General features: G+C 40.4%; 1 protein-coding gene across 1 annotated transcript in view; it reads right to left on the bottom strand.

The window, feature by feature from the left end:
- SLC1A1 (solute carrier family 1 member 1) overlaps nt 1-23,040 on the bottom strand; it is a 58,053-nt gene extending 35,013 nt beyond the window's left edge. Inside the window, exons 1-2 of the mRNA XM_035310325.1 lie at nt 22,872-23,040; nt 5,691-5,831 (exon numbers count right to left, since the gene is read on the bottom strand). Coding sequence (XP_035166216.1) covers nt 5,691-5,831; nt 22,872-22,962 — 232 coding nt within the window. The 5' untranslated portion in view covers nt 22,963-23,040. The remainder of the gene's footprint in view (nt 1-5,690; nt 5,832-22,871) is intronic.
- Nucleotides 23,041-23,614: the final 574 nt, after the last annotated feature.

Raw genomic sequence — 23,614 nt, 5'->3', positions numbered from 1 at the left:
CATGGCATTTTAACACTACCTGTAGGGCTGGAGTTCTTGGTTACTCTGGCTACTAACACATGACACGTGCAAGAAAGAAGGCCAGAAACCTTGCACTAATTAGCTAGTTACAGACTTAGTCATGTAAGTTCACTGAACTTGTTGTACCCAACCATGGAGCACAACAGTCCAGAAAACTGGACAGTTGTCTCCACCCTAAGCTCTGTTGTGATCCTGACAGGAGACAGATTTGCAAACAGTTACTGCCATTACGCTGGGGAACAGCTTACACAGTGAACCTCAATCCATGAAAAAGAAAGCTAAAAGTGATTAAAGGGGCTAGTCTACTCAGTATGCAGACATGTGATGAGATATCCTGCAAAATTCTAAAGAATTTTCATTCCCTCAATAAAATTAGAGTTGTGAGTTTCCATTACTTTCAAAGATGGTTTACAGGCTTTTAAGTACTCCACAGTTATTTAGATTTAAGCCCCAAAACTCCCAGGAAGCATGCCACAAATTTCCCCCACTCCTTCTCCATACAGGGTACCTAAAATATCTATGTTTGGTACTTGTCAAAACAGGTCTTCTTTTACAGCAGTACTTTAAAGAAGCTGATTTGGCTTGTTGAGTATTACATTCAGTACAGGTATAGTTCTGTATGTCACATAGCAACTGTCGTTAAGTAACAGGTTAGGCTTCTGATTTTTTTTCAGAATTTTCAATTTTCCTATGCCAATACAGGAGGAAATCTAAAAGACAAACAATTCCTCCACATGAATGGAGCATTATTGTACTAATAGTGGCTTTGAATAATAGCAGTCTAAGGGAGATTAAAAAGAACTAGGTATTTGGGACTGAATTATTAGTGGTGGGCATATGGGTCAGAGTAAATCAAACCTATCTGCCATCCACTAAAATAGTTGAGCAGAAGAGAATTATTACAAGCTGGTCTCTGAGGCAAACTAATTTAAAACAACATGGCATTACTCTGCCTCTTACTATTTTCACTTTCCTCCAATAAATAAATGCTTAGTGTTTATATCAGTTTTTTTATTAGCCCACAGTTCAGCCTCCAGGCAGGTAAGTGGAAAAATCCACAAATTTCAGGTTGCACACTATGCAAAATAAATATGCAAGTATTTTTTTCCCTTTTTTACACTCTGAGGAACTGAATTTGTGAAGGAAAATCACATTGTGTAAAGCTCTCTATTTAACCACAAGAGGGAGAATTTTGCCTTCAGTTTGAAAAGGGACTGTGCATTCTTGATCTAACTGAAGAAGTCTGTGAGAGCTTTTTCCATTAAGACAGAAATTGCCCCAACATGTTAAAATAACTAATACTTCAAATTTTGCAGAAATTCCTGAAATATCAGTAAGGAATGATTTCCACCATCATCTTTGCTGTGCACTTGATTTACATCATTATGTCCAAATGGACAGAGATCTGGTCCCTGTAGTTGTATGTAGCTTACTGTCTCAAAAGCGTATGTATAAAGTGATGTTTCTCAGGATGTGAAACTACCAAACTAAGACATTATAATTAAAAAAAAAAATAAAGTATGGATTGCATTTTCAGTAACATCTCCTGAAAAAAAAAAAAAAAAATGTTACTGGTCATCAAAATCCTGTATTTTGATATGATTTATATTCACAAAATACATTCTTGCTATTTTTGGTATCAAAATTTCCTAGATGCCTTTGGACCCAACTACATGCTCTGGTAACAAATATGCACCAAATGAGCCACTGCAATTGTTTCTGTGTGCACTTTTAGCCTGCTGCAGAAGCATAACACCACGATAATACTTCACCTCCTCTCATGGTGAGCTAACTGACATCCCCTTAGCTTGTGAGCTACAAATGTGAGTACAAAAGGCTGTCATTCAGACTCAGTCAATGTCACTAGTTTTACTGCAGTAGCTTCATATGTTTTGGGTCCCTAGATGTCTGCCACTGAGCACATGAACATGTACATAGGTCTGACAGCTGTGAACATCAAAAATACACTCTACAGGGTTTGAAAACTGACATTCTCCTTCCTGAAAAATACGCAGATCCTGAAGAGGTGGATGTACTCAGATGACCTCTGATCCCAACAACGACAGCCAACTTGCAGGTTGTATATTCTGTGTTTAGACAATAGTGATGAAATTCCTTCTAAAGAAAATACTTCTGTGTCTCATTCGAGGGAAGGTTCAAAGCCAAATGCAGAGAGATGTGCTGTTGACACTAACTTGACACTACCTTGTTTACAGATACAGCTAAAGATAGACCCTGCATCTTCCTTTAAATTTTCATTCCTCTCCTTGTTTTATTCCATACAGTATATTTTGGAAGTGTGAGTCTTGCTTTGGCACTAAAATTCTGAACTGCAAAGAGGTCATGTTGTCTGCCTTTACTTTAGTTAGTTTTTCACACAGTCTCCCATAAAAACCTTAAAGAAAAGCTTACAGAATAAAGGTTAGATGAGTATATAGTGAGGTGTAGTGAACACTGGCTCAGTGGCTAGGCTCAGAGGGTTGCAACCTCTTGCAAGAGTTCAGTTGGAGGCTAGTCTCCCCAGAGTATCAAAATGGGGACTGACATTTTTTGATGTTTTCATTGGTAAGCCAAATGAGGAGGCAGAGCGCATCACCAGTAAGTTCACAGATGATACAGAACTGGGAGAAGTGGCTGACAAACAAGCTGGTTGTGTTGACAATCATAGGTACATGGATGAGCTGGAGAATTTGTTTGAGAGACATCTCATGAAAATGAACAAGGAGAAATGCAAAATGCTGTATCTGGGGAGGAATAACACCAGGCACCACTACATTCTGGACGCCAACTGGCTGGAGAACAGCTCTGCAAAGAAGGATCTGAAGACCTTGTTGGACAAGAAGCTGCCCATGAGCCAGCAATGTAACCTCATGGCCAAAGTTGCCAACAGCCTCCTGGGCTGCAATAGCAAGCCCACTGAAAGTATGTGAAGGGAGGTTATCTTTACTCAGCACTGGTGAGGCCACACCTGGAGTAATGTGTCCAGTTCTGGGTTCCCCAGTAGAAGAAAGCTAGGGACTTACTTGAATCAATCCAGGAAAGGGCTGTAAAGGTGATGATGGGACTAGAACATCTCTCACATGGGGAGAAACTGAGAGCTAGAGCTATTCAGCCTAGAGGAGAGAAAGCTTAGGGATATCGTATTCATATGCACAAATACCTGATGGGAGGGAATTAAAAAGATAGAGCTAGGCTCTTCTCAGTGTTGCCCAAAGACAAGACAAAAGGTAACAGGGCATGAGTTAAAAAACGAGATTTCATCTGAACACAAGAAAAGACTGTTTTACTGTGCTCCTCATCAAAAATGTTGTCCAAAGGGGTTGTAGATTTTCCATCCTGGAAGATATTCAGAACACAGTTGGACATAGTTGTAGACAACCTGCTCTAGCTGACCCTATCTTGAGCAAGGGGCATGAATTAGATGGTGTCAAGAGTTCCCTTGAAACCTCAACCATTCTGTGAGGTTCTGTATGAAAGACAAATAATGACTACCGTGCTTTATGACTATATACAGACTTATTTATTCAAAGCAAACTTCCAGTTCCATGCTTAACACATTCCTGTATTCCTTTTAAGAGAGGCAAAATATCTCAGCAATGTCCACAAGAACAGGGTGCAGGTGAACAGTAAAAGCAAAGTAGTGAAAGCCATCACGAAAAAACATGCCCAGTATGTGTGCATGACATACATTTCAGCATTATTTGCACACAGGCAGCTAGTAATTTTGGCTTCAAGAGCAATGAAGATCTACATGTTCTATAGAAGTAGCCTTCTTTCAATCAAGATTTATCAATTTTACTGTTTTTCTTGCCTAAAACCTGAACACCTAAGTGTAAAAAATAAGCTCCACTATTCTATGTAAATTGTATATGCTAAGGTCAGAAGTGTCTCATTCTCATCTTTTTATATGAATTAAATTCTAGTAACCTGCAACCTTTAAAATCTAAGTTAATGCTAGTAATTAAAAATGCAGTTTACTCCTACTTGAATGCTAAGCATTAAATAGCTGCACAATACTTTTAACAGCATGATTCCTGTTTCCCCCCCAAAAGTGCTGGACAGGGATATAGCTCATTTCATCGTTATCCTCGTTATATCATTTACTCCTGAAGACACAGGCCCCACTTTACCCACAAATCTAAGCTTGCTTGAAAAACAAAATGTATTAGTCTTCTGGCAGAGAGTTCTCCTGACACGGACTAGTTCTCCTGACACGGACTCAATTGCAATATGATAAAATTAGAATTTTGTTTTCCTTTGCTTTCTATCTCATTCCTTCCTCTCTGTAAAAATGGTGCTATTGATTATAACACCAATCCCTTTTTATTCCTCCTCTGTTCATCACTCCTTATCATAAACCAATAACAGTTTCATCTCCATTCATTCCTATGGACACAGTCCTTGACTATTTTCTGCTGCAACTGCACACTCTGCCTCTTGCAGATTTCCTTCTGGATGTTTCTGTCTTGCACCTTTTGCCACTCTGCATTTCAATTCTAACATTGCGTTCCTGTTACCCTGCATTACAGATATGCCCCAAAGGCCTTGGTAGCTTCCATTAGGGTCTTCCTGTCTATTTTGAGTTCTGCATGTTTTCATCATGAACTTCGAGGACCTTGGGAACTTGTAATCAAAGTTTGATTCTCCTTGAAAGCACTTTCATAGCATGATCTAAATTCCCCTTTCATTCCCTGACCACAACAAGCTTTCCACAGTCAAATGTCTGATGTATTTCCATGACCATCCAACTAAATAACAAACACCAAGGCATGAATGCAGTCCCAGAATACAGGATTTGTGAAATCAAAAGAAAACAGGGTAGTGACCAATGTATCCTGAGTCAGTCCAACTTTGTTCCTTCTGCAAAGGCTTAACGAATAAAGGCAAGTTTGTATGGCTTCCCTTGCCTTTTTGTCAGAAAGGCTATTTGACATCCAGTTCTATCTCTTCACCTTGGGTTTGCTCCTGATCTTTCCAAATACTTCCTAATGAGTGAACTGTTAGCAAACTCTACCACACCAAGGCTTGGGTTCCAAACAAGAGCTTGCTTACTCTCTTGCATTTCTGCAAAATTCCTTTGAATCACACATACCAAAGAGAAAAACTTTTTTTTTTTTTTTCTCTGTGTGTGTGTGTGTGTGTTAATTTATAGCATTCTGCCAGGTAAATTAAATGGATCCACAGAGGGATTCAGCAAATGCCAAATCTCATCAAATCTCACGCGAGAAACCTCATAGGAGTTTGCAGAGACTAGGATAAATTCAGTGAGGAATCACCTCTTTCTATGGCAGTAAAATATGAGATCAACTCTCCTTTTCTTCAGAAATAGTGGCATGAGACTATTTATAATAGTTGAGTCTGAGAATATGCAGTTGCAGCTTTGAGCTTGCAATTTGCAACTGTTTGGTTAAACACTCTTGAAAACAGGGAAGGAATCTATACACATGGTAGTTATTATCTCATAGCTTTTTATAACTTCATTACTAAATAATAGTGATAATCCTTCCAAATTCATTCTCATTATAAATATAAAATTGTAATCTAAATGTATGTATCTGTATTTTTATTATATAGTTCCATCAAATTGTTTTTGAAGGTTATTTCTTTTAGAAAGAAAAGCCAAACCACATTGATAATCACAACAACAAACTGCACATTTCTAGTCATACCTGTGATCATACTTGATATGATTAATGGCAGAATGATGAGTTTGAGCATTCTCATCAGCACCTCCCCAGGAAAGGAAAAGTAGAATTTATCCAGGTTAGACAGCTTGCCGTATTCCCGCACCAGCATGCCAACTCCAATACCTAAAAGACATATTAAAAATGCAACATGATTTAGCTGTAATTTATAAGGGAGATGTGGGGAAGAGGGAGGAAAAAGAGAAGAAAAAAAAAAGCGAACATTAAACACATTTTTACCACTGTGGTGGAACTTCTACAACAAATCTTTAGGCATTCCTTTTCTGTTTTATATATTGTGATAGTAATAAACACCACAAATAATTGTGAATTTGGAAGACTTTTTAGATGTGTCTTTGGAAATATCTTGATTATGCCTTCTGATTATCAGTCCAGTCCAGCGGTGACTTTTTACCTGCTTACACTAGCTTCTAAAGATCCCAAACTGGCATTAATAAATCAATATATAGGCACTATTGCACATTAAAGAAAGGATATGGTATGATAGAGTACTTTGGATGTATTGTTGAAAATATATCTATCCAGCAGTAATAGTTTCAGTATTTACCACTGTACATAACCAGAAAAGTGCGTGACTACAATTACTAAATTAATGATTTCAAGGAAACTGAACAAATAAAATACCATTCTGCATATTTCACACCCATTCTTCTACATGACCAATCTACAAAATATTAGACTACGAGTATAATCAGTAATTTAGCCATTATACAAAGTACTTTGTATTCTTATTATGTTTGGATTAAATGAATTAAATAATTCTAGCTTCTGAACAAAATAAATCATAGGCTCAAAGACAAATTTCTTAATTTTGATGTGCATTATGTTCATTTTCTATTTCAACATGAGGTAAAAAGTGAAAATCACTGTTATAGGAAATGTATTCATCAGTGTTCAGAAAGCAATACAACTGTTGTTTCCTTAAGCAACTGCAGACTCATAATTTGAATATACTCTTGAATTTATTATTTTGCATTGCACTTTCATGAATTATATTTTCCTTGCTTACTCTTTATCCCTACTTTTCATATTCCTAGTCTGGGTTCTCAGAAATAAGTAAAATATTACACAAGTGTTTCCCATAACTGTCTTAAATACCATCTCTACTACAGACATTGTTTTAAAGGAAACATCATTATCATACATGAACTTTGAACTGCATTAGTCCTGGCTAATTGGAATATTGAGAAAAATTCTAACTAGATTTGATAAGAGACAAGGCCACTCAAAAGCTTTCACTACCCACTGATGGTGAAAGGTTTTTTTTTCAGATTAATAGCCTCAATGAAGTTATTAATAGACTCATTGAAGTTAATGGAATTGCTTACATCCCTTTGTGTTTTGGTGACATCAATAATGTGTATTTTGCAGCACAAAAACAAAAAAAAAAAAGGTGCATCCAGCCTACCTTTACCATCCTCATTGACTCATGTAAACTTGCAGCATCCCAGGAAAGCTACTAGGGCCCAAGCCAAACTTGCCTCTTCCCTCAGTTTTATTTTTGATGATACACAAGGCATTTAAGTTAGATATTGTAAAACATGACTAAAGAGGCTTGTAAGATAGGCCCCTCATTTTAAGTGATTGAAATTGTGGAAGCAAACAACACCAGCAGGTTCAAAAACAGATTTAGGCAAATCCGCAGACAACTGGTCTGTACTGTTAGTACTGAAGAAAATAGACAGGGATCCCATATTCAGTACTAGAGTAGAAACTCGTTAACATTCTTATCTAGAAAGCAGGGATTTTTGAAAAAATCTCCCTAAAGATTCACCATGTAGAATATCACCATTTGTGATAGTTCTGTTGTCTAACTGGATGTTAGTTGACACAAAAATAAGCTAGCAACTTTCACAGAATTTTCCTCTGATAGCACAAAAAGACAATGAACTCTTCTGTGTTCTGCACTTGCAGAAACAATATGAAGGAAAATAGAGGAAGATTATAACCGCCAACCAAGTCTTTACTGCTAATAAGAAGTAAAATCAACATGTTAACATGTTTCCAGGCATATGAGAGGAACTATTAAGATTTCTGTTTGAGGTGTTATCTTTTCCAGTGAACGGACAGCTTAAACTCCTTGCAACACCTTGAATCTTAATAGTCTTGAAGATATTTGCAATATTATGTAAATGCCCTTGATCTGTGAACGATAAGACACAATGATCTCTACTTCTAACCTAGTGCTAAACTAAAAGTGTTGAAAATAAATAATCTGCACTCTGAGATAAACCCAAGAAAGATTACTCAGCTTGTAAAATGGTTACATGTTTTGAAGTAAGTTGCTAAGATTTTGATCCTTCAAATACCAATGTAAACAGCTGAACATAAGCATTTCGGTATTCTCTCTGACTTCAGACTATTCACACAATTAAGGACAGACGTATGCTTAAATTGCAGCAATACTAGATTGTATAATTATAAGAAGTTGTGCAATTACATTTTATGATAAGATAAGGGGTATTCTACTTCACATACTAGATATAGCTGTCACGTTGCTGTACAGCTGATTCTGCATTTCTGAGCTTGCAAGAGATTTATAGCAGTGCGGAAGTATGTGCCTTTCCCTAGATGCTGCTCCCTGCTTCATGACATAGCACAGTGGAAGACATCTTCCTTTTGCATACCTTGACACAAGGTAAAGAATATCCCCAAACCAAGCAACAAGATTACAGACGTGCCTGTACCAACCTCCATTTCAACCAGACTCCCCCACTCCTGCTCTGATCCTACCAAGGTAACATTGCAAATGGCCCTTGATGCTAGACATATTCCTCACAGAGTCTTAATAAAGATGGACATCCACAATGTATTATCCGTGACAGAAACAGGCAAACCTTGCCCAAAGTAGTCAGAACTGTACCTTCAAAGGAAGCATTAGTCCACAGGGAGGAATGTCACAGGCACTGTGCAGATGTGCACACTGAAGATGTCTAGCACTAACTCAGGTGATTCTGAGTTGTGTGTATCTTCAGGGTATACCCTAGATGTTTTCTGGGCGAAAAAGGATAATGATGGTACAAAGAAAGGGAGATATTTGTGACCCAATGCATTTTGACATAACATTGATGACAACATATTTTGCCTCCTTCTCCTGAGCAGGAGTGACCAAGACCTTTTCTAACTACGTGCCAAGTGGCAACTGTCATATTGGAGCAGCTGGAAACTTTGATCATTATACATCTAGTAGGATTACTAGAAGGTAGAATGATTCACTCTCATGTTCATTCTTCAGAGGTCGCTTTTCCACTTTTCCACATTTTGCTACAAAAACTTTTCAGGTCCTCTCAAATTTTTACCAGCGTTTCCTTAAGCTTTTTTGCTTGTATACTTGTAATAGTGTTTGTTGTTGTTGTTGTTGTTGGTTCTCTTTTTTTTTTTTTGAGAGAGAGAATTATTTATCTAATAGCAATAATTGCACTGTTGCTCTCACTTCCTTGTTCATACTATTATTTTTTATCAGACACAGCAACCATATCCATATTAACTTCTGCATAATAACAAAATACAGTAAAATGCAGCTACCATTTAAGTGGAAATAGCACCTACCATCTGCTGTTAGAATTTTGCATGGGAAAATAGGAAGAATTTTTGATAGCAGTAACAAGAGATGGTTAGTAAGCAGAGTAAATTTGCTTACGTACTGGAACTGGATGAATATAGAACTTTTTGATCCTCATCTCAATAACCAAGTCACTGGAATTTTCTTCCTGGGAATTATAACACACAAAAAGAAGTGTGACCCAGCAGAAATACATTTCACGTGGTTACCACTGTTTTTAACATCACACCAATTACAGCAACCCTGAGCAAGTATAAATGAAAGTCTTGTAAAATGTTAATTTCTCTATATGAATGCTACTCATACTCCATCATTTGTGAAAATAATTCTTACATGTGTAATTACTACTCACAACTGCAAACACTCTACAGTAGGCAATGCCTCTATTATTTGTTATTTTTCCTGTCTCTTCATCTGTTTAACATATATGTAATAATTTACTTCTTCCTTTCTAAAGTGCAGAACATCAATTTTCCCCCTTTGCCTCTTCCTCCTTCCTCAGTTTCTGCCACTCTTCTTCTTCTCCATGATAAACAGTTTTTATTTCCTTTCTATCTTCTCTCCTTGTTTTTCCTTCTTGCACACATGGCTAAGCTAGATTAAGATTATTACTGTAATAGCAACCCTCTACTTACTGCTCAATTGCATGTACCATTTTGGGTCCAGACTTTTGCAACAGCGGGCAGAAGGGAATGAAGGTGCATAAAGAGTACGATCCCATGGCTTTAATTTAATTTTCTGAGGAAAACTTCCCCTTGCAACTGTGCATCAACACCACATACTGTATAACATGGTGTCTACACTTTCCGTCCCAGAAAATATTAATGTAGAAAGTGAAAGATGTTGTCTGGGTCCTCGTGACTGCAAAGCATGAAGCAGCCTGAGAAGGCCACATCTGTCTGACCCCATAAGCAACAACAAATGCCCTGGCATTACTCACCCAAGTAGCAGAGCCTTTCTACAACCTTGGTAACAGGCAGAAAATTATTCAAAAAGGTTCAAAAATGCAAGCTAAGAGAAGATAGGGTTGGGGAAGAAAAAAGGAGCTGAAGAAAACCACAAAAACTGAGTATACCAAATCTGTTATTACCCATCTTCCAGACAGTCCCATGAGTCACACCATAAAGACCTAGGGGGAATACACACTTCTTTATAGGATGACCCAATTCTTCTGTTGTGTTACCAAAGTGAAGGGGAGCAGTATATGGAGGTGGCTGCACTGCAGGTAGCACTCGGTCAGTCAATCACACCTACCAACCGTTAAGCTTTTCAGAACCTGGAAGATGATGGCTGTATGAGAACATGACAGAACTAGTCTGCCCTTGTGTATGTGTATATAGTGAGCAAACCACAGAAATCAGTCAAAATGTATCTTGGGAGACCACTAAGTTGTAGGTTCTGCACAGCTGCAAAGGTAACTGTTACATTTGGGCAGCTGGTGAAAAATCATTAATCACCACCTAACTACTAAAGTATGTCTTTTTCCATATTGCTGTTTTTTTTTTTTTTTGTTGTTTTGTTTTGTTTTTTGTTTTTTTAATTATTTGTTTGTTTTTCCTTCCCTGAAACTTTCTCTATGGAAAAAGGCATATTATTTGCATGGGAATGACTACAGAATTATTACATTTCTCTTAAAACAGTATGCTGCAGTTTATGACATAAATTTGGAAATCAGTAAGAAAAGAAACACCACCTTGTTCCAATAAATTTCATGATCTCTGGGCTCATCTGTACTAGCTTACATGGGGAATGTCACAGATAATACTAGTTATTGTAAACTTGCCAAAACATGATGTCCTCAGCAGCCATCTGAGCCACTGCATGTAGAGACTACTAGAAATTTTTTCTGTATCACAGACAGTGATGGCTAAATACTGATTTTTTTTTTTTTTTTCTGTATAATATCTTGGGATCAACACAAGTCAGATCTCAAATTTAAAAACTCAGAACCACTGGAGTAGTTGAATCCAACCACGATATGCCATATGAAGTGACCATAGTTAACTGCATTATGTCAGTATCGTTATGGCTTAAGCACTCTTAAAAACATGGTAACTTGCAGAACAAGATGACAAGACATTTTGTGGTTTGACTTTACTTTCACTCGTAGGCCAAAAACCTCACAATTTAGAAACAAGTAAGTGAAGCCCATGCAAAGACATGCCTGGTCCTATTTCTGATTGGAAGAGAATATAAGCCAAAATTCAATACTTAAGAGGCAGGACTCCCTATTATGTTATTTGTGCTTATGGATGACAACACTGACATAGGGCTGCATGATGTTAATTGAGAGGGTTTCTCGCTCCACCAGTGTGCACGACGCCACAGAAACTGCAAATCATCTCCAGATCTCACTGAGTTATTATGGGAAGGATCCTGAGGAATGAACTATGAAGAAAATGAGGGAAAAAATAAATAAATTCAGCGTGTATTTCTAGAGAACAACCAGTCATCTTGTAAATGACTGAATTACACCATGCCCCTCTCTGAAAAAAACATGGTACTTCTTTTTCCTCGTTGCCTGTAATTTCGGCATGTAGAAACTCCCTTTGACTGGAGCAGAGCTAGTGATTCTGTCTGATACTGACAGACAGTGGGGGAATTAACTCCGACAATGGTTAAAAGAAAGATTAAAAAAATGTGGGCATGGTTCAATTCTGATATTATTTAATTGCACTGTAGCAACAAAGTGATAAAACTCTTTATATTTTCATACGATACACTGTTCACATGACAGACTAAAATACTGGTGTGTCTTAATTGTGTTATCTTTATAGCAGATGATTCACGGGACAGATAAAGCTGGCAAACAAAGTTCACTGACTTAGTTTGAAACACAATACAAAACATTCAGTATAAACATGTCAAACTGCAGCACAATATATTTGGAATCTGTGATACAGGCAGACTCTTTTAGCAATATTTTATAATATCTGTTTTGTTTCTGCTCTCTCTGAAGTTTCTGTAATATTACTGGCTGTTTCTTAACTACAAAGGATTACAAAGTACCTAACCTCAAAACAGCCAAATGGAGGGTGTAGAATATTACACTAAAACTATTAATTTAACTCCCTTTGGATTAACTTTAACCTTTTGTACCATTATGCATTTCACAATGTTTCACATTTTACTTGACAATTAATATTCTTTCTAATAAACAAAGTGATGTTGACTGAAGAAAAAACAAAATTATTGGAAAACTGTAGGCAACTGCTAAAGTAGCATTTAGAGTTACCACGTTTAATTGTATGGCAACAGATCTTAACTCTCCAGATGCTGGTGTTGCCCAGGCTATCGGCTTAATTGCAAAGACGTGTAAAGAAAAGTCCTCTCGCAAAACCTTCCAGAAGAATACAGTCCCTAAGTCAGACCTTGGTCTACTGAAACATGTTTAGCAGGTATGTATTGAGGAAGGTATGTTCATTCCTCACCTGCGGTGAGACCCCCTAGGTCTTCTTGGCGATTAACCTGCTGTGGGTGCAGCAGTTGTAAATTCCTTTACACAAGCAACAATGTCAACTGACTGCAGAGTGAAGAAAGTTCAGGTGGGCAATGACTCCCTATGATGGGCTTGTAGGAATGAAGGCAAGGTGGAGTACTGGCCAGAGGAGAATAACCAGCTTCTCTAGTGTGGCATATCCCCCAGCTGCTCACAGCAGGTATGAAGGGTTTTGCAACCATTAAAATCATGTAATTTCTACTTTCTGTGCTGCTGGAGCCTGCAGCAGGGTCATTGATTACATAGACCGGCCACTCTCAATGAAGCCCTGCACAAGAGCCACCTCACCTGTAGTCAAACCAAAGGTGGTTACATTAAGAAGATATTTCACTCAGTCAGGAAGAGGGAAATAATATCTAGTCTTGTTTTCTGCAATTTCAAGCGATAACAGTTCTGCAGAACCAGTGATCCCTAAGAACTGTAATGTACAAACTGAAAAACAGTATAACCCCAGTATAACAGTCTTCCCCATTGGAGTCTGAGTTTCTTTCAATTTATTTCAATGTACTGTAGGTGAACTTCATGTGTAAGTATCTTCCAAATATTTTCAGTATGCAGATGTAGTTTCTATCTGAGAAAGTCACGATAAAAGAATAGTTGAAGAAAAAACTTTACAATAGTGTTTTATCTCTACATGCATCTCAGTACTCTAGTGAGAACTGCCTTAAAGAACTTGCACTATGCAGTTTATTAACATACAGAAGAAATACAGAGAAGTGTGAATAATCCATTCCTCAGGTAGTCCTTACCCCTCCTGAGATAAACGAAGCTGCATCAGATACACAATTTGGCTCTTTCATAGTTTATCCACAAACTCAGTAACTCATTAAAAATGTGAAGTACAGGACTCACAACTCTAGCATAATAAACACCATACTATAAAGATTATGCTATAAGTTAACTGATCTGGGGAAGAAATACAATTGTTTCCCAGCAGCTGTACAACCTACATTTCCTGATGCGCTTGTATGTATTTTGGTGAAGGTACTGTTCTGTTGGGGAACAGTGTGAAAATACAGATCTGCACTTAAAAGTGTGTGCATAATGAACCTCAATACATTTAAGCTTGAAATTGCAACAATCGGATGACAAACCTACCTTCTCAAAAGGAAATGCAGCACCAGGAAACCCATCCATCTTTAAGGTAGAGTACGATATGGTATAAAAAGTCTATAAAAAATGTCATAACCTGAAGCAGCAGCAGGCTAGATGTGGTAACACAAGAGAAATGCAATGTGACAATGGTAACTTGCTCTTCTTCTGCAGACCTTCCCCATGACTCTTTTTAACTGCCACTTCAAAAAACACTACCATTCTCCTCCAACCCACCCATCTGTAATTTGGGAGCCTTCTTTGACTATGGACTCTCTCTTCTGCAGTCATCTAGGAACATCCAGATCTTCTTGCTTCCTCCATGTATCCAAATCCACAATTTTATGTAACAGTGCTATGTTTCACTTGGACCCCTTCTATCACTCATTTTAGACATTGTCATGTACCCACTTCTGGCATTCCTGGTGCCTAACACATTGCTTACATAGCCTAGCATATTACCCTGCAAATGATGTCATTCCAATACAACCCAAGAAATTACGAATCCTCACTCCTTCCTGTAAAAACCCAGTGATCATCTGTTCACTTTCTATAATATAGATGTAGAGCTTTCTATAATATTTAGATGTAGAGCTTAGGGATATGGTTTAGTGGAGGACTTGTTAGTGGTAGGTCAGAGGTTGGACTCGGTGATCTTGGAGGTCTCTTCCAACCTAAACTATTTTGTGATTCTGTGATATTTACATAGTCTGCCAAAACTATTTCAGGACCTTCGTATATCTGGTTTAGTAGCTCAATAGAACACATCAGGAAAAACATATCTTCAGTTAAGACCACTGAAACACAGAAGAAAATAAATGGTTAGCCATGGTATGAGAAAGGTGAAAGGCTAGTAATTGGAAAGACTCGCCAGATTCCTCCCCTTGTTACAGCTTGTTTTAAACTATGATGAGAGGAAAGGATGGTAAACAGGACAGACTGTTCTAGCTGTTCCCTTGCTGGAAGGACAGTGGAAAGATTCTAACTGTAATAAATTGAGATAAGCAGCCCTAAAGGCAATTTAGTGGTATCTGAAGAGAGATTGATAGTGACATGCAGAAACATCGCTATTCTGAAACTAATGAAGACATCACAATGTTGAGAAACCAGAGATCTGACCTAGAAGATTAGTTCAGATTAAGCAAGGCCAGGTTGGTTGCCATTCCAAAAGCATTAAAGGGACAAGAAAGGCTATTTTGAAGCATATTGTGAGAATAGTGTTAGACTACATATAACCCATGAAAATTGTCATCATATGTCACATTTAATCTAACATGCTATAGGGTTCTCATGTGCAATACTTGGAATGTAGACAGAAAAATGAATCTGGAACATCAAGTCCAATACAGTCCAGATCTTAACCTTAATATATGATGCAGTGATGGTCTTCAGCACTTCTAAACACTATAGACAAGTAAATATGTACGCTCACAGCATGAGATACTGATGGGGGGGACATAAGTAAGAAACCCTTCCACAGGTTCTAGGAGGCTTCTGTAAGATTTTCTAACAGTACAAATATTGTCTGTGAGTAATCTCAACCTCAACATCATCTGTATTTGGAGTATGTTAAGAAAAAGTGTCTTTATGCTTAGTTAAGATGTAATGGAAAACAAAAAAATATTTCTGTATGCACATTGCAGTATTTTCACTTAAATAATACTAAAAAAATCAGAAACTGAAATATTTAGCTAGTATTAGTAATGGTGTTATTGTTTCAAACAGAAAGGCATATTTCACTTCCTTTGTTAGCTTTACTGGCTTTGGGGCTTTGTAGAGTGCAAATTACCCAGATGCTAACTCCTTCTAAAGCTTCCTTTGTTTAAAGGTTCAGATTTTAGTGACGGTTTCATTTCACTCACATAAAGGGAAAAATAAGTTTCATGTTAAAACACATTTTTTATGTTAAAGAAAAAAAAAAAAAAAGGACACAAAACCCATGCACAACAGGAAAATACCTTATATGCTACAAGAAGGAATAAAAGTTTGATTTAATTTGCTTAAAAGCAGTTCAGGAGTTGTTAGTTCACAAAAGAGACAAAATGCATTGCTTCGGTTTTCCTGTCTTTTATTCGTTAACTGAATTTCTGGTCTCAGAGCATTTTGATCGTCAAAAGTATGTGAAACTCTCAGATGAAACCATTGGCTATTCTGCATTCTACTTTTTGTATTAAAGTCAGACATTCTTTCAGAGTTGCAGGGCTTCTCACATTTCCGAGAAGAACCTGTCCTGTGTCAAACTACAAAGTGTAATAGAGAAGAACAGGCAGGTAAGCATTACAAGCAGATACTCCTAGAAACTATGCTAAAACACACGGAAAATAAGGAGGTGACTGGTTACAGCCAGCATGGCTTCGTTAAGGGCAGATCGTGCCTGACAAAGCTGGTGGTCTTCTATGATGGGGTTACAGTATTGGCGGATAGGGGAAGAGCAACTGACATCATCTACCTGGACTTGTGCAAAGCATTTGACACTGTCCCCCATGATATCCTTGTCTCTAGAGTGGAGAGACATGGCTTTGACAGATGGACCACTTGGGGGGTAGGCATTGGCTGGATGATTACACACACAAAGTAGTGGTCAATAGCTCAATGTCCAGGTGGAGATCAGTGATGAGTGGTGTTCCTCAGGGGTCAGTACTGGGACCAGCGCTACTTAACATCTTTGTCAGTGACACAGACAGTGAGATTGAGTGCACCCTCAGTTTGCCAGTGACACCAAGCTGTGTGGTGCGGTCAACACCCTGTAGGGAATAGTTGCCATCCAGAGGGACCTGGACAAGCCTAAGAGGTAGGCCTGTGCGAACCTCATGAGGTTCAACAAGGCCAAGTGCAAGGTTCCGCATCTGGGTCAGGGCAATGCCAAATACAAATACAGACTGGGGGAAAATGAATGGAGAGCAGGCCCAATGAGAAGGATCTGGAGGTGTTGGTCAACAAGAAGCTTGACATGAGCCATCAGCATGCACCTGTAGCCCAGAAAGCCAACCATATGCTAGGCTGCATCAAAAGCAGCATGGCCAGCAGGTTGAGGGAGTTGATTCTGCCCCTTTAGTCAGCTCTCCCAAGACCCCAGTTGGAATACTGCATTCAGCTTTGGGGCCCCCAGCACAAGGAGGACATGGATGTATTAGAATGAGATGAGAGGATGGAGCCACAAACATGATCAAGAGGCTGGAGTACCTTTTCTATGAAGACTGGCTGAAGAAGTTGGGGTTGTTCAGCCTGGAGAAGAGAAGGCTCCAGGGAGACCCTATAGCAGCCTTCCCATACCTAAAGGGGGCCTGCTGGAAAGCTGCAGAGGGACTCTTTCATCAGGGAATGTAGTGAGAGGACAAGGAATAATGACTTTAAACTAAAAGAGGTTAGGTTTAGATTAGATATAAAGAGGAAATCCTTTACGATGAGGGTGGTGGGGTGCTGGCATGGGTTGCCCAGAGAAGCTGTGGATGCCCCATCCCTGGAAGTGTTTGAGGCCAGGCTGGATGGGGCTTTGAGCAACCTGGCCCAGTGGAAGGCATCACTCCCCACGGCAGGGGTGCTGGAATTATATGATCTTTAAGGTCTCTCACAACCCCAGGCATTCTACAATTATATAAAATCACAGCAGGAAGAGCAGTCTTCTGAATTTTCATGCTACCACAGTTGATACAGGATGTCTGCTCCTCATCTGTCATACATTTCAAATTAGTAAAATGCTATGCTTCAGAATTCAAGAAAGAAATCAGATGTTTGCTGTACACCCATACTTCTCAGAAATCACCAGGATAATAATTCCCTTGTTTTAGTAAATACCTTTTTTTTTCTGCTATGAAAAAAAAGACCTCAGTTTTTGTTAGTGTACTTCAAGGGTCAATTAATCTGCTTCGTTGTTTATAACACTGACACTGTATTATTTAAGCAAAGACAAATGCTACAGGAGCCACTTTTTTTGGTAAAGGTATGAGGAGGTGGAAATAGAACGCACTACTCTCTTTTCAGAATGGGCTCTTAATTTTTAAATTGCTCCTGTCAGGGACAGAAATAACTTATGGGAAGAACCTAAAAAACATTACAGATTTATGAGGTTCAGAGATTCTGGGCTACATTTGTACAAGAAGTTTTTCATCCTGAGAAGTATGTTGTGGTCCCTGGACTCAAGGCAGTCTTCCACCTGCAAGAGGTCATCAGAGTCATATGTTACTGTTTCCCTTGTTGTCTCTAACCTGTAAGGCATTCATTCTTGTACGAATGCACTAGTGGGCTTCCGGTAATGCTAGTATGTGCAGACCTTGCTCTGATATGGATGAATTTTAAAAGAACTACTGCTTTTAGAGGAAGCTGTCACATTCTCTTGTGCCTGATTATAGGAGGAGCTAAGCTTTTCTAGCTACAGATAGCAGATGTGAATACACCAGACATTTTTTTTTAAACAGACCTTTGAAGGACCAAAAATATTACTATAGGAAGATACTACAACTCAGTACTATAAAAGAATACAACCATTTTAATTAAAATTAAAAAGAGCTATTTTTTGGCATATAGACTGCTATGGTGATATCACAAAGCACATAAGAAAAGCTCTGACGGATGCTGATGGATTCATCAAACCCTGAAAAAATGTACAGTTGCACTGCTCAAATTTTCTGCAACACTTATGTTACAGATGGGAACTATGTATATTTTATACACCTATGTATATTTTATGCACCTCCTCCCTCTCTCAGTCACATCATCTCTACTTGATGCCAACATTTCAAAATTCCTAATTTCTTTAGCTCTGCATTTCACCCATTCTCTGGCCACCCTTTCCACAGGGCTGCGCCCATCAGCCACCTTGGACAGCTCCTAGTGCTCTCCTGCATCAGCCAAAGCTCTGTGTCCTCCTCCCTCCCATCAGCACCACCGTGTCTCCCTCCACATAGCGATGACAAAAAAAGCCTGTTTTTTCTTAAAATCTGAAGCATGAGGTTTGACTGCTACGAGTTATATATATACATGAACAGGAGAACAAAGGAGGAAGTTAATGGTGGAGTACAAAAACATTCTTCGTTGCATTCAACACGAATAGCTTTTATACACCTTTGATAAACATGATTCTTTGGCTAGCTGTAGAAAAGATACCTGCCATTCACAGTTCCTCTTGGTTAGTGGCTCTAGCAATCTAGATATTATATTTATCATATTTATCTTAGGAATACTTGAAGAATTCCTTAGCCCACAAGTGCTGTTGAAAATAAACCTTCAGCTACAGGCAAGCTCATAGGTATCTCATGATCCAAATTTGTTTCAAAAGTCACAGACACTCACCACACACATACAAAAAGTACTTTCAATCTGCAAATTTATGAAGCCAAATTCCTCAATCACATTTCCCAACCAGAGAAGTATTTCCAAAAGATACTGTCTTAACAGATATAAAAAGTATTTCCATTAGGAAAAAAAAAAAAAAAAAAAAAAAAAAAGCAAAAGCAACCTATTTGTGAACCCATCTGTGTTTAAACTCTGAGTATGGAGAAAGACTGTTGCAGATTGTAATTGAAAAACTCAATGCCTACTACCACATCCACTCAATCATTTATAAGAAAAAAAACTGTTCTGCAGAAGAATTGCTCAGGAATACATGCTATTAGGCTATGACCCACAGACTAATCAATGAGTAACTATTTACACATCACCAGCCTTTTACCTTCATGACTGGTTTGGTGGTATTGCAGCAATGGTCTCTCAGAGACGACATGATGATTAAAAATAGATGCTCTCTGAGAATCCTGTGAAGTGTGACTTAAACCCTCCCTTTTCAATCGTCCTTTGGAAACCTGTTTCAGGGTGAGTAAGTTTCAGGGATATTTCTGGTTTACTGTGACTTGATTGTACAAACTCGAAGCAATATAACTTTCTTTATTAAAGGAAGAAGGAACACTTTAAGTAAGCTAACTTCTAAATTGCTTTTGTTAGCTCAGCTGCTTTGGGTTCAATAAGGTCAGTGGAACAAAAAGATATAAGACATCCCTCCTTCAGCAGTTACCTACATGAGGCTGCTACTGTCCTGCACCTCCTCTTCTGCTCCCTAGAAAAGGGCAGTGAGTCAGAGGAGGCATAGATCCATCTAACCTCATCTCTGAGTCAGTGGTCAGCACAGAGGACCCAGTGCATGCCTAAAGTATGTGCTATGAACTAATGAACAATGAACTTCTGAGGCCCAATATTCTGCTAAATCTCTCACTGTAATTATACAATCCCTAAATCTCAGAATAAGCCCCAAATCTGAAATTCAGTCAATTTTAGACTGCAAATCTGAGTTCAGAGGCTTCTCTGCATCAGTTTGGTGGTCTGAAACAGAATCTCTGCGAAGGTATGACAGATAAGCTTTCAAGTATCAAGTGCTGTTTTCTTTGAGAAATATACATAGATAGGTATTTTCACCAAAAAGACATGGCATTGTTAATATACTTTCCATACAGACTTTAAATCATTCCCCCACTGTCAAATGCTTTGTAAAAGAAAGTCCAATGTTTCCAAAAATGTAAATGGCAGCATACAGTTGAAAGCTTCAAATGTAACACACAAAGTAATTACCCTCAAAGGAAGAAGTGCTTGGAGTTCTGAGGGGGTCTCTCTGCCTCTGAGATGGGCACAAAAAATAATCAGGAAAACGTTTCAGCATAGCAAGGCTACGAGCAAAGACAGGCATACCTTGCTAGGATACTGAATACAGCTTTGATAGTGATAAGCAGAACTCCTGATTTCATGATAGCGATGGAATATCAGATACTTCACAGCACAGCTGGTCAACTTTTACATTACGTTCCTACAACATGCTTCTTTTGGTATTTCCAGTCCTCACTCATGCATACTTTTTAAGTATGTCTGAACACATTTTCTGCCTTCAAAATCATGTGATACTCTTCTGCTTAGGAATGTTGATCCTCCAAACTAGAGTCGATAAATAAACCTCAAAGCAATTTTCAAGTGTATATTAAAAAAGAATAAATACATAAGTTTAATTACAAAGTGTTTGTAAACTATTAGAAACATTCCCAAACCTGTAAAAGATGACATGCAACATAATTAAGCCAACCTAACAAGGGTTTCCCTATCCTCCTTGCATAATTTATTTCACCTTCTAGACATACTAAAAATACAACAGATACATAGCCTGTTGCAAAACATCATTTGGTCCAAAAATCAAGGATTATTTATAGAGACTAATTCTGTCGTCTTAGAGAGCTCCCCTGAGTTCAAGACTGTTAATTATAGTACAGCAGGTAGAGAAGTTCAAAGATACCAGAGGGATCTGGGTGTCTGCCACGCTCTCAAGGTGAAAGCCCATTGGGTATTAGGGGAACTAATGGAAAATTGTCCCCACAGTTCACACATTGCCAGGCTCTCTGGTACTCAGTTAGGGAAATCACATTTCAGAATGATCAGCCTGTAGGATCACATCACGCGTTTCAGTTCTACCAACATTCATTGAAAATGGTGAGAAGGGAACATTTTTTGTCCACTTCTGTAACTGGGAACTAAGTTTGTCAGCTTGAAGAAGTGTACCTGACAAAGTGACTGTACACACAAAAACAGAGACGCAAGCACACAGTCCTACAGTTGTTATGGACAGATTTTCAATGTTAGCTCTTGGCAATTGTTATATAGAACTCATAGAAAAGTTTCCACTCATTACAGAGAAATGAAGTCTTTCAAATACTGAACATGTACACATATGTATACCTCTGATCACAGCTTATAAATAGCTGAGTAGAATTCCCAAAGACTAATTCTCTCCTGAACAAACATGTACAGAAATAGATACATTCCAGACAGAATGCAAATCAGCAGAAACGTCATCTGAAAGAGAAGCATCAAACAGCAAATACCATAGAATCATAGAATATTCCGAGCTGGAAGGGACCCATAAGGATCAAGTCCAACTCCTTACACCGCGCAGGTCTACCCAAAAGTTTAGACCATGACCCGAAAGTTTAGACCATGTAGACCAAAAGTAAATACCATTAATGAAGCAGTGAAAGCAGCCCTTCCCTACAGAAGCAATGATGCAAAGGAAGGTCTCTTTGCTTAGTGTGAAAATAATTGCCAGAAGGAAACAAAGAAGGTGTGTGGGTAGGATCAAAATTATGTTCTATGGAAAAGTGTCTCTGGCCAAATCATTAACAGCTCCTCTTGGCCCTTCTGCCCTCCTGTTCATCAGATGGCATTTAACTCATTCCTTCTTCAGAAACTTGTCCAGCAAGCAGTGGAGCAATCTCATCTTTAAAATGGCACCCCAGAAACCCTCACGAAAAGAGGCATGCCACTGCCAAACTTTTCTGGTCTCCTAAGCCACTGGAAGCACCCCAAATCTGTTACAATGCTCTCCTGCAGTGGTCTCAGTCGCAGCGAGGCTCCCACCTTCAGCCCAACAGCAGGCTCCAGGAGCCCAGCTGGATCCCCATGGGCCTGGGGCTGTGCCGGTCGAGCTCGCCGTGCTCCCTCGGCTGTGCAAAGGCAGCCCAGGCTTCAGCCTGCTACGGGCTGGCCAGTGAGACCAGACCCACAGCACCCGTTTTTCCGACGGCGCGGTGCTCCTGCAGAATCTCCTGAGGCGGTACTACCCCGCTAATGATCACCGCGGTGTGACAAGCGCTAAAGACGACAGGTGGAGGCGCGGGGCCAGGCCGAGCGCCGAAGCCTGCCGCCACGGCGCCCTGTCACTGCAGACCCGCTCCCGGCAGCCGGCGCTACGCAGCACCCCGGCCCCACCACACCTCAGCCCGCCGGCGGAGGGCGGCGGGCCCCCCTCGCCAGCCGTTAGAGCCGCTCGTGCCGGCAGCGGGCGAAACCAGGGGGCCCAGCGCCCACCGCCCCACTCCCCACCGCCCGCGGAGGGCCTCCGGCTGGCGCTGCTCGGGCGCCGGCCTGGCCCCACGGCGGCCCTGTAGCAGGCAGCGCCGTGCCGTGCCGGGCGGGGGGCGACAGCGCCGCGCTCCCTCTCTCTCTCCCTTTCTCCCCCACTCACCTAACAGCACGGCGGCCACCGTGCTGAGCAGGAGCCAGTTCTTCCTCAGGAAGCCCGGGCAGCTGCATCCCTTCCTGCCCGCTTTCGCCATAGCAGCGGCAGGGCCGGGGGCCGATGGGGCCTGAGGTGCGCCAAGCCGCGCCGAGAAGCGCTGAGCCGAGCGGCGCCGCCTGCCCGCCTGCCTCCGTTCGCTCCGCGCCGCTGCGCGCTTTCAAAGGGGCGGCGCAGCCGGGGCGCTCACCTGGCAACGGGAAAGCCCGGCCCTCCGCCCGCCCCGGGCCTGCCCACTCCTCTGCCCGCCCCCTGCCGACCCGAGCGCACCACGGCCCCCCCCGCCGCGCCTCGGGCCGTCCGCGGTTTTATGGGGCTCGGCTCCTCCGTGCCGCAGCCCGCTCCTGGCGGCCTGAGGCGCGGGGAGGGTAGGGGAGAGGGCTGGGGCCTCCCCTCTGACACCCCCCAGCCTCCCAGGGCTGGGCGAGGTGAGGAAGGGACAAAGAGAGGAGTGAGCTGGCCCCACGTTGCGTGGCAGCCCCCGTGGCAGAGGGGGGATTGCCTCGGGGCACGGCCTGATGTGCCAGGCACTGTCCTTGCTCTGCAAAGGTGGCGGAGGAGGCCCTGCATCTCAGGGCAGAAGAGGTGGTGCCGGGTGTTGGTGGCTGCTGGAAAGCAGGCAGTGCTTGCACTGGGGATAGCCTCTGATTAAATATCCAGGTGGAATATTCTGCCCTGTCCTCCTGTTGGGA

The sequence above is a fragment of the Oxyura jamaicensis genome, chromosome Z, assembly GCF_011077185.1.
Source record: "Oxyura jamaicensis isolate SHBP4307 breed ruddy duck chromosome Z, BPBGC_Ojam_1.0, whole genome shotgun sequence".
Classification (NCBI taxonomy): domain Eukaryota; kingdom Metazoa; phylum Chordata; class Aves; order Anseriformes; family Anatidae; genus Oxyura; species Oxyura jamaicensis.
Note: the sequence above shows the minus strand (reverse complement) of the source record. Positions and strands in the feature narration are given on the sequence as shown.